Source organism: Aplidium turbinatum, chromosome 16 (genome assembly GCF_918807975.1).
Source record: "Aplidium turbinatum chromosome 16, kaAplTurb1.1, whole genome shotgun sequence".
Lineage (NCBI taxonomy): Eukaryota > Metazoa > Chordata > Ascidiacea > Aplousobranchia > Polyclinidae > Aplidium > Aplidium turbinatum.
In genome coordinates, this window is record NC_137487.1 from 9,157,966 (window position 1) to 9,177,071 (window position 19,106).

General features: G+C 37.0%; 1 protein-coding gene across 1 annotated transcript; it reads right to left on the bottom strand.

Annotated features, from left to right (window-relative positions):
* Positions 1-255: 255 nt before the first annotated feature.
* LOC145785781 (myeloid-associated differentiation marker-like protein 2) lies at positions 256-5,434 on the bottom strand. Its single transcript, XM_082597491.1, has 3 exons — positions 5,195-5,434; positions 2,309-2,492; positions 256-1,830 (listed from the first exon to the last, which is right to left on the bottom strand). Exons 1-3 carry the CDS (start codon positions 5,432-5,434, stop codon positions 1,313-1,315), a joined length of 942 nt encoding a protein of 313 aa, XP_082453617.1. The 3' UTR covers positions 256-1,312.
* Between the last annotated feature and the right edge of the window lie 13,672 nt (positions 5,435-19,106).

The following is a 19,106-nucleotide window of genomic DNA, read 5'->3' on the forward strand; positions in this document are numbered from 1 at the left end:
GTAATTAATTAATCTCAATAATCTTCCATTCTATTCCACCCCATCCCCTGCTGTTGGCTATAGACGAATTCATTTGCTGATCTAGCCTGGATCGGAGACTCTTTATATTTGCAAACAACCAATTTGTCCATTGGTGATTAGTTGTGATTACAGCTCAAATACAAAATAAGGTATAGCCTAGCCTGCAGACTTTCTGTAAAAGAGCACAACTGTTTAACTCATAGAAGTGTTTTAAGAATATATTCAGATGTTGCGCTAAAAACCAATAAATTCCACATATTTCAAAACAACTAAGTTATTGCTTTTCGTCCGATTTATCTGATCAAGTGATTAGGTTACAGAATTATTTGCTCTCAGAGCAAAGATGGCAATTTAAAAAAAAAAAAAATTTTCGTTTGTAACTAAAGTTTTTTTGTTTTTTGCAAAATTGGAGAGGTGTTTTAAGTTATTAAAAATGTATGTTTCTGCGATATGCTTGATTGTGCTTTTTTCACCAAATCTTTCAGGAGGTTGTAGCTACAGTAAGTTATCACCAATTTATGTTTTAGTCTACTAACACAGTTCTATACAAAAAGTACAAGCAAAGTTCAAAAATATATTCTAATCACACAATGCAAGTGAATTCAAATATCATATGTACAATGTGCATTGCTTGAAAAAACAGCAGACGTTATCAAAAATAAAACATCTCCACGCTATGTACATCAGACTTGGCGTCAGCTACAATTACACTAAAAGAAATTAAATGTTTTCATGTTCTGGAAACATATGGTAGATAGTGCTTAAAAAAAACTGAAAACCCAAAAATATAAATAACCAAAGGAAGATACTTTAATATAAATAACTTAACAAGTTTGAGAAAGCATGGTAGAGGTTCTTCGGCTAGGCGGCGTAACAGTTACTTCAAAGCAGATGCAATGTATCCGCAGGCTACAAATGTAACAATTATAACACGTTTGATGTAAAAGAGAGATCAAACACACCTTGTCCGACTTGTAAAAATTATCTTTTACCGTGTGTACTTGTAGGAACAGCCGTTACAATTGATCTACTGCCATTTTTACATGATTTCTGTTTAATAACAAACCATTTTTTTCAAATTTACCTAGATTGATTTGGTCAGTTTTAATGCAATAAGAACACTTTTGAATCTTAGGCAACAGTTGTTTCATACATTGATCATAAAAGCAGACACCATAAGGCACATCTGCTCTATCGCAAATTTTAAAATTTCAAATTTTAAAAGAGCAGTAGATTTTGACAGTGGTATGCGAACATTAGCCTACATCAAAACGCGACTTTTACTAGCGCATCAAGCAGTTGGAATATCTTTTTCCTTGTTATGTTTTTGCTTCTTGGCCTTCCCGCCATTATTCTGATCACCTGAGCTGTCGCCTCCGCCAGGTGTTATGCCACCTGAAGACTTCTTCAACAAAAAAACATCAACAGCAAATAAAATTGTTGTGATGAAGCCAAAGATAACGGAAGCTAAGCGCAAGGAACAGGCTCTAAATTCAAAGTTGCTGCACTGCAGATAACAGGCCAACACTATTGAAGCTATTAAATAGTTGACCACAGAAAATATCGACCAAACAAAATCAACCGTTTCAAATACAGAAATCTTTGAGTGGAAGCCAGTCAAGCGTATAATTAGAAGAATAAGTGCAATAAGCCAGCAGTATATGAATGCAGCAAATGCCCAAGTCCTTGCAGAGTCGCAACCATCTTCGTAATAACAATGGTACCCAGAAGCATCCAAAAGCGCAAATGTTGTGCATCCGAGGATAAAGATGGCAGCCTTCACGATTCCGTGTGGAGTCAGTAAAAAACCTAAAAATACAAAAGGTAGGTTCCGCCTCCAATCCTCCATCTTGATACAAAACGATGAACAATAAAAGTTTTGTTTGCAATTTTCTTTCAAAATATATTTTCTTGTTTTTCTTATTGCGCTCTAAAACTTTACCAGAAAACAGAAGTGCTTCTTCTTGTCAGTTTTTGTGAAAGTTGCCGTTTAAATTACGATCACAACTTAAGTGAAATTAAATTAAAAAATAGCATTATTTGTAAACATTACATTTTCGTAACTGGCCTTTGTTTAAAAAGGTTGCCCAGTGCCCACCCCTGCTTTAAATGTTTTAGAATACAAAAACTCCTAAAAGAGGTACAAGAAATAATCAGAAAAACACCAGTAGGGTAAAGAAGGGCAGTGTTCTTTCTTGCCATACACGCTGGGCAGTGATGAAGGACAAAATAAAAAAAATATGTTCTGTTTTATTTCCTTAACGCGAAGTAGCCTACTTCAACTTACTCAGATTTCCAGGAGCATTATCCATCAGAAAATAAACTTCTACAGCATACAAGATGGTCAAGATAAACCCAAACACATCGGCAGCGATCCATTCTTCCACGTATTCGTTTGCGTACATGGCCAAAATTATGCTGGCCAAAAAGCAGTTAAAGAAAGAGAAAATGGAAAGGCATACGTCGACAGCCTACAAAAAAATCTGATTAAAGCTTTAGGCTTTCCAACTTAACCTACATTGAGAAGCATTTACTTTAGATAGCCTACAGTTAGTGTGAGAAATTATGTTTAAATAGCAAGCAACATTTTTAATGAGAACAGAGTTTCCTTTCAACAAAAGCTAGACCTGGAACAGTTTAGTTCATTTGATTTTGTTGGCTAAAATGGACCATCAGGGCACAAGAAAATGGACCATTGGACCAAATGGACCACAAAATAAATGGACCATTGGGGCGGGGTTATCTCAGGGACTGCAAATACCTAACTTACTGCAATTTCATTGTATTAGCTTAATTAGTCTACACGGTAGGTAGCCTAATTAAACATAAAAATATTTAGTAAGACAAATGAATCATTGGACCAATCAGAAGTTACAGGAACAACGTTTTCACCAATCAGAAAGTTACAAGTAAAACAGAAAAAAAACGAATATTTCTAATAGAAAGTAAATCAGTGAACGTTCCGCCGTATTCAGCGTGATCTGGTGGGTTAAGGCTAGGGAATACATTTCGATTCCCACCCCTGTCATAACTGTTTTTTCTTCTGGGACTACCAATCAAAGTTCAAAGTAGGATCAACTCTCTGGCTAAATGCTAGAGGGGTGACAATTGGACGGTAGTCACTTAAACATATGTTCCAGTAGCGCACCCAGAAAAAAAATTAGGGAAGGGTTAATTCAGAAATGTCGGCCGAGTGATTTGCTATAATAGTGACAGTGACAATAGGCCAATAACAGCAGCGTAGCCAAGGGGGAGTTTTGGGGGTTACAACCCCCCTTTTGGCACGCGTGTGACGTCATGATATTGAGAATGATGCTTTCAGTCTAAAAAAAATTGCCTAATTTTAAACAAAACTGCATTAAAAGAGCGAGTTTTGCCAATACCAAACATTTAAACATCTCAGCCAGGAATTAGCAACAAGAAAACATAGAGACTTAGCTTTATTTCCAAAAAATGCCAAAGAAAACATGATCTTATCCTTTTGCTACGCCACCGCACAGCACCATTTCACAGGAATATTCATACCCACACTTTAGTTGAAAATGCTCTCAGAATGCACCAAATTCAAAGTAATTTTTCAAAATTTGCCCCCCAGACCCCCCGCCGCTGGGTCGTCAAACCCTCGCCCTTTCAAAATTCATGGCTACGCTACTGGCCAATACCCAATCCCTTTGATCATTTAAAGGCACTCACGGCCCACAACCCACCAGCTGCCGATACATCAGGATTTGTTCTCTCAATCAGTTTACAAGTTGGCCTATAGTGAACTCCACGGCCATGCTACTAGCACCTTCAGCATCCTCATTCCTACGTCTACTCTCGCAATCTTCTATAGATCTCGACTTTTTCCTCATGTATGACAAAATGGAATTAGCTTTCTGTTTGCCAACACAAATAAGTGCGAAAACAACAACTAGCACGAAAACAGTTTGAAACAAAACGTTAATCTTGTAAACAGTAAATTTGATGTGGACGTTTTTCTTACTTACAAACCATTCAAAATTGGTTCGCATTTTGAACTAAAGTCCCACACGCCTTCGTCTTTCTGCTCAAATTTCGTGTACAGTTTTACATGTCCGTGTGATGCGGCATTGACCTACGGTAGCCTACATCGGTATTTCCACCAGACATTTGACCACGAGAGCATCTGAACTTTAAAAGTACCATCAAAGACCACATCATGGAGTGTTCTTTTTGTACAGATCGAAACTTCTCTGCTGACTCATTTAACATTTTACGCGAAGGCAAATCCTAATTTGACACTAAAATTCAGGAAGCAGTGTTAATCAAACGTTACAATCACGTTCCCTGTGGTGCAAATTTTTTTGTAGTTATTCATGTAGTAGCCTTTTCCTAATGCAATTTTACCTTCAAGAAGTTGAAGTTTATTGCATTTTTATAAATATTTTCAAGTTCCTGATGAGGGCTTAAGTTAAGCCGAAAACGTTCGACTGTTAAAACTATTTCTAAATATGTAAAATGTATTGTTATAATGTTCAGCCCTGTTGTATTGTTGTGTCTTATTCATATCTAACCTGTAAGCAAAAGGTAGGCTATTAATGAGAAACATACAAAAACTTCATTTTTGGTGGCGGGTTTGGGGGGGCTTGAGTCCCCTTAGCCCCATGCTGGGTGCGCTACAGATATGTTCTGATTGGTTGGCGGTGTCTTATAGGTCTTACAGGGAATTTCATGTTTAAGTGGCTACCCGCCTACACATGCACAAATGATAAACATTCGGTTTGTTTAACAAAGATAGCAGCAAAGTAGGCTACCAAATATTACCTAGCTCAACCACTACTCAAGCATTATTATAAATAGCACTGCAAATCATAACAACCTAAACATAAAGAAAGCACAGTATCAAACAAAACAAATGAAGCATCTGAAGCAAGGATTCCTAGATCAAAACTTTTTAATTTTTTACTCAAACTTATGGTTTGAAACATATTGGATAAAGGCAGGAAGTTATCATAAATATGTGTAGGCTATTGCCCCTATATTTTAAGTCAAAGGTATCGGTTTAACTATTCTTTTGACCTAAAAATGGCAACTTGGCTAGCCTAATCAGTAATTAGATAACTATTTACTGTATGTTGACTGCTTTAAATGATCGGTTTTAAGAAAGAATTTCTTGTAAAGTCATAACAAATTATTGAATGAATTTACTCACATCGTATGAAACTCCACATTCCATTTTTGATGCTAAAGTAGTCACAATAAAGAAGTAGGATAGAAGAGAAAAACACCACGAGATGATATAAGCAGCTAAAACCCATGATACCGCGTCTCCTCGTCCTCCATAGTTTCCTCTCGATGCGACTAAGGCAAAGGTAATACACCCACAAACTATTATCACTGCTCGGAGGATCCCTTCTTTGCTTTTGGCATATTCTAAGCCGGAACTAGGCATTGCTTGTGTTACAAAGTTATACTTTATTCAATTCTAAATTAATAGATAAATAATACAATGATTAATTATTATTTATTTGCATCAGACACTTCACTTTACTAATAAATGTTGTATTATTATTCTTAACTTAAGACGGTCAAGACGTTAACAAACATGCAGATGATCGGCTCACTGTGATATGAAGGAGATAAAGGAAACGACATATTGAGCTAGGGCGATGCCATGCTTTTCTCCCCTTATTTATTTTTAAATAATTAAAGTTTAAACAAACAACTTTGTTTGTGTTTGGATAGCAGCCCATAGAGAGCCGAAGGTGCAATTGATCACATAGCCTACAATTCAAAAAACTTAAAAACGCATAAAAAAACTGCTTAAAGCTAAATCTATAACATAGTGGTTCTCCTCCTTTTTGTCTTGGCGAACCCCTTTTGGTGCCTTTGAAGCGGTCGCGGCCAATGAACAATTTTCATTTTAATGTTTGGTATATCGCGTCTCTTTATGAAAAAAAATGTTCTATGAGTTTTGAAACGAAACGCTTAGAAGACTTTGCTGAACTCGCGACACACTTATGACGATTGACGACATTGACGAAGTTATGTTATGAGTTATATGTTGGCACACAGGGTCAAAAATCAGTAATCTATATGCTGATTTAATGTTTTTTTATACATTTTATCGAAAATTAATAGAATTTTTACAACCTTTATAACGAATTTCTCTTTACATTTGTAATCAATATTTTGTTGTAACCTACAGGAATCGCAGCACAGTCCTTGCAAATCTGTGAGTGCTGATAGACCATTGACCAACGTTTGCATTTCTGAATTAAGCATTGATCAACGATCTGCTGTCTCAAAAAGGATTAAGTTGGATATAGCTACATAGCCTTATTTATAACAATAATAAACTTTTTATGTCAATTTTATTTTTAGTTAGGAAACCGAATCTTTGTGCGATGTCCTTTGAAATTTCAAACTACGCACAGTTTGAGAAACACTGTAATGCACAACACAATAAAGCATAACCACTTTTTAAATGTCGTAGTTTATCAATCATGCTGCAAACTCGGAAACTTTTGTGGAGTCCTTGAGGGTCCACGGGCTCCTCGGTTGAGAACCGCGGCTATAAACCAATAGGCCTATTCATCTATTGTATGCATGGCTTTTGTCCGAACATTTATCTCAGGGGTTCTTAAACTTTTTTTTAACGCAGACCCCTTAAAAAGAAATTTGGTTTGTGTGGAGCGCCTTTATGGCCTAGTCCGAGAAACTTTTTTGATCAGCATGAATTGGACATTTGAACATAACGCAATAAAATTAAAATGGATTGGTAACACAATTTATTTCTATTTGAATAATGACCTTCTGATGAACCTCCTTTTAAGGTGAAACAGGCTGTCAAGGGTGTAGAGAGTTAGTAGGCCTAACTATATTTGATTTGAGGTAACAAAATTTATGTTATATTAAATTTAAGAAATAGCAAATGCAGATTGTTTTTCAATATCTTCGATTTAATTTCATTAATGTGAAGGATGCTGTAGTTTGTCTTCAACAAGAACATGACATTGTGGCTTCGTCTTTGATAGAGCAACATGCATGTCATCCTTTGCATCCAACCGGTTTCGACTCTTTGTTTTGATAGTTACCATGGATGAAAATCCTGACTCACATAAATATGTAGTCGCAAAAGGGATTATAGCAGCCATGGCTTTCTTTACCAAAAGAGGATATGCATAAACCTTTCACAATCATAACCTAGCCTAGCTGACGTCTAGCTTAGCTGCAACAGATAAAATTTTGCAATGTTCAAATAATTTCAAAAACAACAACGTGGAAAGTGACATGGTCTAATAAACGTACTTAACAAAAAAACAATACAATGCGATAACACTTATCTGGAAGCGCCAAACTAGAAATCATCAGCACTGTTTGAACTTAATCTCTTTTCTTTGAAAAATTTATTCCATTTTTGAAATTATAGGCTATACTAAGATTTCCATTGAGCCTGCATGGACCCCCTAAAACTAGTCCGTGGACCCCTTGGGGGTCCACGGACCCCAGTTTAAGAATCCCTGATTTATCTATATCAAGGATGTCAAATTTGCTATTTTACAAACAAATTAGACAGGATTCCAAAACAAAACTTCGTTATCAAACTTTTCATCAAATCTTATGATGATTTAACTGTTGATCCGATTAGGATGTGTAGTGTGATAAAATATTTAAAACAAAGTAGACACTACTAGACAGTATCACACTAAATCAGAAAAATCAGTTTGTTTATAGAGCTTTCGCCACACAAGTGCTTCTTCAGTATAGTCTCATTCAAATAAAATCAAATTAGACAAGTTTTGCAATTTTTATGATGAGTCGATTTGGCTGGTTTTGAATCATTATTCTCCGACTGACAAAACCTCTGATAGGTTATTCCGGGTAGTTTCGCATTCTTGTAGAGGCTTTCTGAGGTAAAAAATTTGGAGCTGTGCAATGTTGTGGTGTGGTTGCAATTGAGGATTAGGCCTACCTGTTTTTGTTTCCTTGTTTAACCAGCTGGTGGTCCAAAATGTTGAAAATTTCTTGGAAACCAAGTCAGTTTTAAGAACTCTTTTATTTTTGTGACATACTTCTTAGCTTAGGCGACTTGGAAGTTATAAAATATTGAGTATCTGATTTGCTGACTGTTATCTATGAGAGTCAGCTACTCATCCTACAGGTGTATAAAATATGCATCATAAATGGGGTAAATAGGAACAATAGCTTTCGACCAAAAGAAGACTCTCAATTAGCTAAGTAGTAGGCTACTATGTTTTGGTTGATAGTTACTTTTCAGGTTCTTGTAGTTACTTGATGCAAACATTTTTTTTACAAAGGTTTGTTCTATGATCTATGCTTTTATACAACTATAACTATTGATCTAACTATAAAACTATATTATAATACATCTACAGTACACTATAACTATTGGACTATACTTTAGAAGCAACAGTTGCAGGCCTTATCTACTCTTTAAATGTTTTAAAATACAAAAACTCCTAAAAGAGGTAGGCTACAAGAAACAATCAGAAAACACCAGTAGGGTAAAGAAGAGCAGTGTCCTTTCTTGCCCCACACGCTGATCAGTGAAGGACAAAATAAAAAAATATGTTTTGCTTTATTTCTTAAACGCGAATGATCTGGCCAGATATTTTTGTTTGTGAGTTGCAACTTCAATACAGATATAGGCCTACCCATTACCCAGTGCAAAAAATTGTATAGTTTTGCTTTACAATTAGAGTTACGGTTGTTTTTTTTGCGTTTGTGTCCCTCGTTGCTCAGTCTTCCCCTACTCATAACAGCTCACAACATAGCCTATCAACGCTTTAAAGTTAAAGTAGCCTGGCCCAATCATTGCAATAACTACAAAAACCATTTCATCGAAATGCAACCTAACTACAGCTTCAACATCTCTCCCATAATCTTTAAATTTTACAACATTTTTTGTGACAACATTGTAAATTTGTTTGCTTTTGGTGAGATGCTTTAGTGATCAGTATTTGCCTTTCCACCAAAACAAATATCCTATAGTGGTTGTCATGGTAAGATCTCAAAACATTTTCTTTCCAATTGGAAGGTTTTTCTAATAGGTAACAGGTTAGTAGACCCACCAAAAAGCACACATAGGCTACTTGACTTTAACGTGTTGTGTACTTTAAACCTTTAAAGTTTGGAAAGCTTTATAAATCAGGAAATTCAGAGCGTACCGGGAAGCGCAACTTACGCAGTTTAAAATGTAACGTGATATAAAGCATCACAGGCTATAATGCTGGAAAGGTGCGCGGTGTTACGTAATCAAATTGACATTGGTATCAAACTATTGACTACCAAATGTGATTTGGAACTTCGCAAAACTTGTGTAGCACAATTAGCGTTTTCTACAACAGCTTAACCAAAACCTTGACACAAAAATCTTCCAACCATGTAAGCCAGAGGGGTCCCCAATAATGGGTCGCGACCAGGGGTGTAGCCTATTCCTAGCATTTTATTTGGGAGGGCTCTATTAACACCTAGCTGTGTTGTTATAGACAAAGTATAAGTAATCGGTGTAGGTGAGCCAACAATCTTTACCTTTTTTAAAAAGAAACACTGTTTAGTTTGCTTTTAATTTTGAACATCATATCGAAAAACAACCCCGCTAAAACATAGCTTGAAGTACAGAAAAAGGTAGAAGCAGCAAAACGTGAAAACGTGGTTAAATCCGAAATAAAATTTTAAGTTTGAAATTTGGCTTGGTTGCTACACTGCAATCTCCTTTGCTTTTTCTTTACTGCGTAGGCTTAGGCTACACTTAAAACTCGCTTTGCATGAGCTAATTCCAATCTCTTAATTCAATCGTATGCTACCTATTTGAATGAGCCAGCCCAATTCTAAGCAAACTTGCAAAAAATTGACTGTAGGAAAGTGAGGAAATGCATCTCCTGAAATGAGCGCTTGTGTTTGCAGCTTTGCGAGTAAGAACCAATAAGCTGCCAAAGTGACAGTTACACTAAAATCTCATTTAGCTAACGAACAGTACAACTCCAAATACAGTAGTGTAATAGCATATTCAAGTTGGTGCAAACGAGATTATAGGCTACAAAACAAATAGCCTGTCTGTCAGCTCTTTGGTTTTATGGGCTAAGCTAAGTGATAAGCTCCACGCCAGTCTTTGATTTTAGCCAGCAAACAGTTTTTGCACACATCTGAGTTCATTCAATGTGGGCAGCTTAGAATGCTTAACCTGAGTATCCACAGCGGATCGATGAGTCCGCAACCACTTCTGAGTTGCCGCAGTGCCATTCCAGATATATTGGAGGTGGTTCATTGATGCCGATGAACAACATTACTGAAACGAGTGATTTGGTCAGCCGTGATCGTAGCGGTGTGATGACCAAGTTCATTTGCGAAAATCCACTTTCGGCTTCAGCAGAACTTATAGCAATCATGTTTAGTAGGCCTACTACATTCTTGAGCAACTTTATCGTATCTGGCAGTAGCGGCGCCACGGGGTGGACTGGGGTGGACATGTCCACCCCACTCCTATTTAGGGTCAATTTTGTAATTCGTCGAGATCCGATGAGAAAACTTGGGGGGTGTATGCAGGGGGTTAGGGGGGCCTAGTGACTTCGTCATAAATTAATTTCAACTTCTTACATATGAATTACTTTTGCAGCATTGACATAAGAAGAAATGAAGAATCTTCATTGTTATCGCTCTGTTGTATTGATTGATTGTAGTCTAATTTTACCAATTTGAGGTGATGGCTTTTATCACAGCTGAGACACAAGCTTTGCAAGACCTAATAGACAAAGGTTTTGATGGGGCCACCAACATGTCAGGCAAGGATTGAAAGCGCACAGCAACACCTAGTTGCAGCGGGTGCCAAACTGTCGGTATATTTTCATTATTTTGCACAACGATTAAATCTTGTGCTTGAGCACAGTGTTGAAAACGTAGCGACAGTCAAAACAATTTTTGAAACAATTGGTAACATCTACCACTTTATGGACTGTTCTCCCAAGAGACATTTTTTGTACAGTAGGCTATAAAGAGCATTTGAAAAAAGAGGGAATCATGTCTGGAAAAATTGCATTGCACTCGTTATCTGATAGGCTACTAGATGGTCTGCAGGTTTAGATGATCTGGATGTTGTTATTAATGTAGCCTATATCCAGCACTGCTGTCAATGTTCCAACAAATGTCAAACAAAGGTAACTAATAGTGTAGCTAATGGTTTGTTGTTCCGCATCAAGCAAACTGAATTTGTTACTGCTAGTCTTATTCCTCATAAATGATTTTCGTTAAATAAACAGGCTTCAGATTATTTAAAAAGTGAAGAAATGGATCTCACCACTGGGGTTGCTGCTATCAACGACTTGACAAGAGCATTTGACTCACTGCGTTCAGAGGAAGATTTTAACAAATTGGTTTTCAACTCATCGCTGTGTGCGGATCGAAATCAAATTACCAATGAAACCACCACACCGGCTAAGCGATGCCGCTACCCACCAAGCCATTTCCGAGATGGTCCGATATTATTGATAGGTTGCAACAGTCTGCCGTGGAGTGAATCTGAATCCATTACAGAAAAGTTAAGAAGAGATTTTTCTTTATCCTTTGACAGAATGCTAAATGAACTTAAAAAGCGTTACTCGGATCAAGCATGTGAATTAATGTCAAATGCAGCTGCATTTTATTTCACGCACACGTCTCTATCAAATTTGCCTAAAGTTGAATATTTAGTCAAATTCTATAATTTCGATTAAAATCAGGTTGGGCAGCAATAGGATCTTCTTTTTTTGAGGTCAGCTAAGTTATAATTGTCACAAGTGGAAACTAGAATTTAAAAAGCACCAAAATGGATTGACCAAGACCGCGTGGTTGTGTTTGCCTTCACTTTTAAAATAATTGTTTTGACAAAACGATCTTAAATCATTTGTACAGCGATTTGTTTCAAATTATTGCTACTTTGCCCATGACTCGGCATCTTGTGAACGTATCTACAGCAAAGTTAAGATAATAAACAATTATCTACGAGCTGCCATGTCATCACAAAGACTTGAACATCTGGTGCAGATCAGCAGTGAGCGAGACATTGCCGATAACACTGATCTTCAAAAATTGGTGAAAGCTTTTAAACTGACCTGTGAGCGCAAAATAAAACTTTAGTGCAGTGATTCTTAACCTATGGCTATGGGTAATATTGGGTAGGTAATAGCTAAGTTTTTTAAAATTCTGTTTAAGGGGCCACCCAATAAATTTTTATGAGGCCGCCTATCATTGCAGCAGCTCCATGACATAAAATAACGACAAGCTTGCTAAAATCAAGATCGTAGTCGGAAATTCCATGGACCGCATAGGAAATGTATAGTAGCGTTTGGCCCCATTCTATTCTTTTGTTCATAATTTAGAGTGCGCTCAATGGAAGACAAGCTTTTACCCCCTTTCAATTTCCTTTGTTTATTTTTCAATAAATTTCACAACCGAGCTGCAGTGAATCACTTCGCAATTGGTAATCTAAGTGACCATATTTTACGGTAGCATTTTACCTCGAAATATTTTTGTCCACCCCACTCATTTTTGGCTGGCGCCGCCCCTGGTATCTGGTAGCCTATATGGCAAGGATTGTCAACGTACAATCGGAAATAAGAGTGGTGACATGAAATCTCTCCTCCATTTTCCGTAATACCTGCTCCCCTTTTTATCATGGAACTTCGATTACAGCGGGCCATAACTCTGGTACAATAAGTTCCAAGCTCTTCACAGAATTTTCATTGTTGGTGTCCACCATCCTGCTTCCAATGTTGTCAACTGAAGCTTGAATAAACCGATTACGATCGAAAGAAGGATAGTCTCTACGGCGAGCTTTGAACTGGTCCAACGTTATGCTGTTAAATGAGTAGTTTTTGTACTTCCAGGACTCAAGTTAACAACTTCATCAAATGAATACTTTCCCTCTTGAACTTTTTTTTATTTGAAATAGAGAATTAACAGTCCATTTGACATGACGATTAGCTACTACGAAGTTGATTTTCTCAATCTGAAGAGTTTCTAACAAAAGTGATAATTTCCGAAGACAATCTTTTAAAAGCGCCAGATCTTCTACGAATTCCTTGATGGTCATTTTGATGCAGAAACCTCTGAAGCTCTGAACATGGCCTGATCTGTTTCTTTAATATTCTTCCTTCCTGCGAGAGTTGTGAAGTGTTTATACAATGCTGGAAAACTATTCCACAGAGCATTGATACCCAGAGATGTACGTATAGGCTACGCCGCAGATTTGCGGGGTAGACTTTTTATTTACGCTTACCGGTACGCTTATGGCCACATTTTTTTGGATAGTTTGCGCTTGAGGCTACACCGTAAAGTTTTCGCGGTTTTTTACCGCATAGTGTGAACGCTATGCGGTAAAAAACAAACTGTTTTAAATCAAGTCAAACAAACGAACAATCTTCTAAAAAATATCAAAAAAAAACAACTTCAATTTTTAGGACACGTGCTGCGAAAAGGAAAGTTAGAACATATCTCCCTCACAGGCAAAATTGAAGGGAAGCGTGCCCAAGGCAGACAAAGATTAACATACTTAAACCAACAAACCGACAAAACTAACACCAACATACACCTAATACACAAAGCAAACAACAGAGAATCCTGGAAACTTTTCATACACGAGGCTGTCAATGCTTGGAATCAAGTGCGACAATAAAAGAAGCGTCAACGCATACTTTTTAATGTAGTTTTTTCGCTACAACACGCCAATACCTTCCGGCGCTGCAGTTGAAACAATGTTTTCAATGGGCAAAGACATATTGGAACCAAAACACAGCAAAATGTCAGATGAACACTTTCAGATGCTTGTGTTTCTTCGTGGAAATTCAAAATGAAACTTGTTTGCTTCAAGTGGTTTATACCGTGTGAATGTTTGGCACCTAGCAAACAAAATGAGTTTACGCTAGTGTATGCGCCGAAGCTGACACCGCCAACTTTTTTTACAAGTTACGTTGACGCATACAGCGTATGGTTTTTCGCACGTTTACGTTTACGCTGACGGCGTCAATATTTTTTGTATGCGCGTACATCACTGTTGATACCACTATGTGAGGACGCAACATAACGCACACTGACAATTTTACCTACTTTCCTAAATTTTAAGGCACATGGGTGGGAAAGGCTATTCAATGCAAGAGTCACAAAACACGCAGACATCTAGAATGTCAAAAGAGCCACACAATTTTTATGTGGTTCTTTATTGCCATGATTTGCTGTATATACATGTAGATTGCATGATAGAATTACGCTAACTATACGGGACCTAATCACGAAAAACGGCGATTGCTACCAACTTATGTGCGTGTATTTTTGCAGTTCTGTTGGGAGAAAGCTGTTAAAGTGTTCTTGTTCAGTCGATAAGTTGTTGTTCGGCCAGAAAAGCTGAAAAGTGAAAGCTTGAATGAGCCCCCCTGAGCCCCTCCTAACATCAAGCTTTTTCATATTTTGGGTGCCTGAGCTCTCCCGAGCCCCCCCCCCCACAGGAATGCAACCCTGGTGGCTACCCAACACTGGGTTGCAAAAAAGTTGCTACCGGTTTATAAAAACACACGTCCAAAATGGCTGTCTATAGTGCAAGTTGCATGAAAATATGTCGTTAGTCATAATGTAAATTGACTGGAGAGAAAACAATTGTAGCCATACAATGCACTAAGACTAAATACTAAAAATGAATATTACCTATAACCAACATAGGCTATATGTCTATCGAAACCGTGACGGATCCAAGGACTGGTTATATGGTCACGTACTTCTCCTCAACATAGAAATAAAACATAAATTTTCTTCATTTTTTACCAATTTTCTCACTCGTTTTGCTTGCTCAATCCCATGTCATTAACCTAAAAAGGTGGCATAGGAAACGCATGGTTTCAACAGTCAACTTGAAGAATACTGGTAAAGTTTTAAGGACCCCTCAAGAACCAAGCTAACCTACTAATGACACATTCCAAAGTAATTAACTTGCTCACTAACTACCTACGGTAACGATTAAATGAAATGTGCCTTGTATGAGCTATATACGAAAGATGAGGGAACCTCATATTGATTTTCAAAATTTTTATTTGAGCTTGCACAATACTAGCTATAGCCTACGAACCTTTAACAAACAAATTATTGAGATCCTTCGTAGTTGTAGGCTACTTGTAGCAGTGCTTCCACTTTCAAATTTTTAATTTCCCTAAATTTAGTGTACAGTTTGCTTAAATTTCCCAAAATCAAACCTTGAAATTCCCTAACAATTTCCCTAAAATAAAAGAACAAATATGTGTTGGAAAAAGCATAAAAAAACAGGTTTCTATATGTAGTATACCGGTAACAGATAAAAAAAAATCGAATGATAGATAGCTTACACATGAGAATTTGATAAGCACACAAAAAAATGGCAAAAAATGAAACAACAAAAGATTCTCGCTCAATCAACAGAAATTTCTATAATTATCCAATTGTTTCTGGATCTTCTACTGCCACAATTATGCATTTACAAAATTACAATATACACAATTACAAACCAGTCAAAATTTTGTTCTGAGTTCTCTTGCCTCTTCATACTGTGTGAAGCCATGTCATATCAATTCATTGATAATACAGAGACAGAAAACTTTAACTTATCTGTTGCGAGAATAGCACGGTACAATTATATATACACAATATTGTGTATTTATTCATATTTATGGATAAGATAGCACCATAGCAATCTAGATACCACAACAAACAGGAAACAGCAAAAGACTATATCAGTCATCGAGTCAGCTTCCCTGTTTTTAATGTGACAAATGTCAAGCATCGGCAAATTACGTTTTGTTATTTTTCTAGCTTCCCTTTTGTTACTTTGCCATTCAATATGTGTTTGCGCCAGCAATGAAACATAAAATTGAAAAGAAATTAAAAAGATAACAAGTTTTCTGAACTTCACCAGACTCCACCAGACTCCACCAAGACTCCACCAAATAAAAAATTATAATTCAACAAAATACATGTGATACTTAAACAAACACTTTGTCAAAGATGGGCTGCCTAAAACACAATTTGAACTTTTGAAGGCACTTCGCAGCAGCCAGCTTCGATAAATTCTGTACCGTAGCGAAACAGCGCAAGGCAATTTAAATTTTCAACTATAGGCTACTGATTACTGACTGTCTGACTCAGACTGCGACCTGGCATGAAAAATTTCCTGTGAACCTCCAGTGTTTTAAAATAAAATTTAAAAATCTAAATTTAAAACTTTTTTTTTCAAAAATTACCAGCCAAATTCTAATTTATAAAAAAAAGTGATTTCCTTTTGTAAAATTTAAATTTCCCTAAATATATCCCTAAAACAAGCAATTCCCTAACACTGACTTGTAGTCGTGATAGAAAATATATTAAAAAAGTAACTTCAATTTTAAATCAAAACTTGTCACTTAACCTGAAGAAATTCACTTTTAATTTGATGATTAATAGGCTCATAGGCGTCGATTTTTTCTTAGAAGAGAGGAATTCTGGGTGGGCAAGAGTTTTCAAACAGATTTCATTGAATGTGTGTTTGCAAATTCGCAATGGTTCAGTCTTCGAAATGAGCATACTTTTACTTCGGCAAAAACGTTGCCGAGGCCAAACGGCAAAATTTGAAATTGCCTCGGCAATTACTGTGAATATTTATTAGGAAAAGATTGTACTAAAACATGTAAAACGAGAAGCGAAAAATATACTAGAGTAGTCTATTACGAACGCATTGTTTGATTTGTTGTGATATAATAATACCAAAAGTAGTGATAAAGCGAGCAACGCGATACGCACGCTGTTACGGTAATTCACGTTAAAAAACTCACCGGGAGGGGAAAGTAAGTTAATTTTGAGTTGATTCAACGTTCGAGTCAGCACAAATCGATTTAATTTTTCCGGCGGGTTATATTGCGTAACAACAATGCCCAATAAGAAATTTACTTTTGTTTTACATGAATTCAACATTCTAGCGATGTTGAATTATCATAAAATAACGTGAATTACTCAACCAGGTACAGGTAACATATTAATAGCTTCCTGCGAGAAGATCGCCTCGATTTACGTAAGCTTATAAGCCAACATAATTTCGGCACAATTGGGACACTGCGAGTAACACAAAGTCTGTTTGATGATCTAGTCAGAATCGGTATCATCAGATGCTGTATCAGCTGGACGAGATAACGGAAAGCGAGGCGCAACAAGGAGTAGATGCTTACAATAATTTGACGTCTACTGGAGTTAAATCAATGCAAATAGCAGGCCTTGAAACACCTTTTTTTTCCGGTGGCCAAACGTGTCCGACTGAAGCAAGCTGTTCGGCGGCCATCGGAACTTCGACACACATTTTTACTTCGGCAGAAGCGAAAATATATACTAGAGTAGTCTATCACGACCGCACTGTTTGATTTGTTGTGATGTAATAATGCCAAAAGTAGCGATAAAGCGAGCTACAAGATACGCACGTGGCACGCTGTTGCAGGAATTCACGTTAAATAACTCACGGGAAAAAGTAAGTTAATTTTGGGTTGATTCAACGTTCGAGTCAGCACAAATTGATTTAATTTTTCCGCTCGGTTATATTGCGTAACAACAATGCCCAATAAGAAAGTTACGTTTGTTTTACATTAATTCGACATCTAGCGACGTTGAATTATCATAAAATAACGTGAATTGCTCAACCAGATACAGGTAACAAATTAATAGCTCCCTGCGAGAAGATTGCCTCGATTTACGTATACACTAACATAATTTCGGCACAATTGGGATACTGCGAACAACACAAAGTCTGTTTGATAAAGAACTAGTTGTCAGAATCGGAATCATCAGATGCTGTATCGGAGCACGAGGTTGTCGCGTCATCACTGGAATCAGACACATCAAGAGGCTCATAGCTTGGCTGTAAATCTATATCGTCTTTGCCGTTCGCAATGAAGCGTCCACGTTTTGCGGCTTTCGGGCTTTGATACCACTCCACAGGCCTCTTTTTTTTCATAAAGATCCATCAGGGTGTTGACTAGGAAATAAATCTATGCTGTGCCATAACGACTGGGAGGAATGTTTAACCCTAACATTACAAGCGCTCGTGTGGCCTCGGCATTTTCATTGCTGACGCTAATGCGCCATTTGCCGACTTTAATTTTGAACTTTGATTACTTTTGATTACTTTTGATTACTTAAAAGTTTTAAAAAAATCACACTTTCTAATAGGCTGTAAAACTACGTTTCGCTGAGGTCCAAAGTTAAAACTTAAATCCAGGCTCATTGTCTCACAACAATCACTCAAGTTTCAAATCATCATCTCAACCCACGCTTCAAGTTCAAGACAACTTTCACTTTACTACGCTGAAGAGATCGGAAGATCGAAACACTGGCCTTTGTCCGTAGTTACTTTTCGTAATGTCTTTTTAGACATTCTTTTTGAGTCAATAATACTTTTAAAGAAATAAAAAAGAGTCAAAAGGCATGTAAATTTCACTCTGTGTGGAGCTACATGTACTTGAGAGGTTAACTGTTATTTTTTTATTCACTTGTTGATTCATTCATATCAGTTTGTATCCTCTGGGGATCCTTCTCTTGTATCATGGGCCAATCCTATAGATGTTTGCTGGTACACCCCTTCATTTTCTTTGAATTTTAATTTTGAAGACTGAATTTATCGCATTAATAAAGTGTATTGTGGTGTCACTTGCATCCAGCTTATCGTCAGACATCAGCTGCTTGATCACTCAATAATGTTAACAATTCAAGCATATACAGGGTGTATTGTTATTTATCGAGTGCTTTAACTCTTTTCTAGTCCTTTGTGATTATAAGTGGCAAAGTACTACTACTTTATTTACAAGGCCGCTTGTGTAAAATTTTCTCGGAACTTTATGGCGGACAAATGCGGCCGACGGAAGGGCGAGACCCGGCGGACAAAATGTCGGTTTTTGTAGGTTAATCGCGGCGATGGCCGCCTTCAGTTTCGAGGCCTGAATTATAGGGTGATATTTTTATAAAAGATTCTCCCAGCTGGGCACGTGTCTAAGCGCCGGCGAAGTAGGAAGTAACCCAAATAAAACATTCAGCAATCGTAAGATTGAATCAACATTCTAGTCTGGTGTAGTCTAAGAAAATTAGTTTTTTCT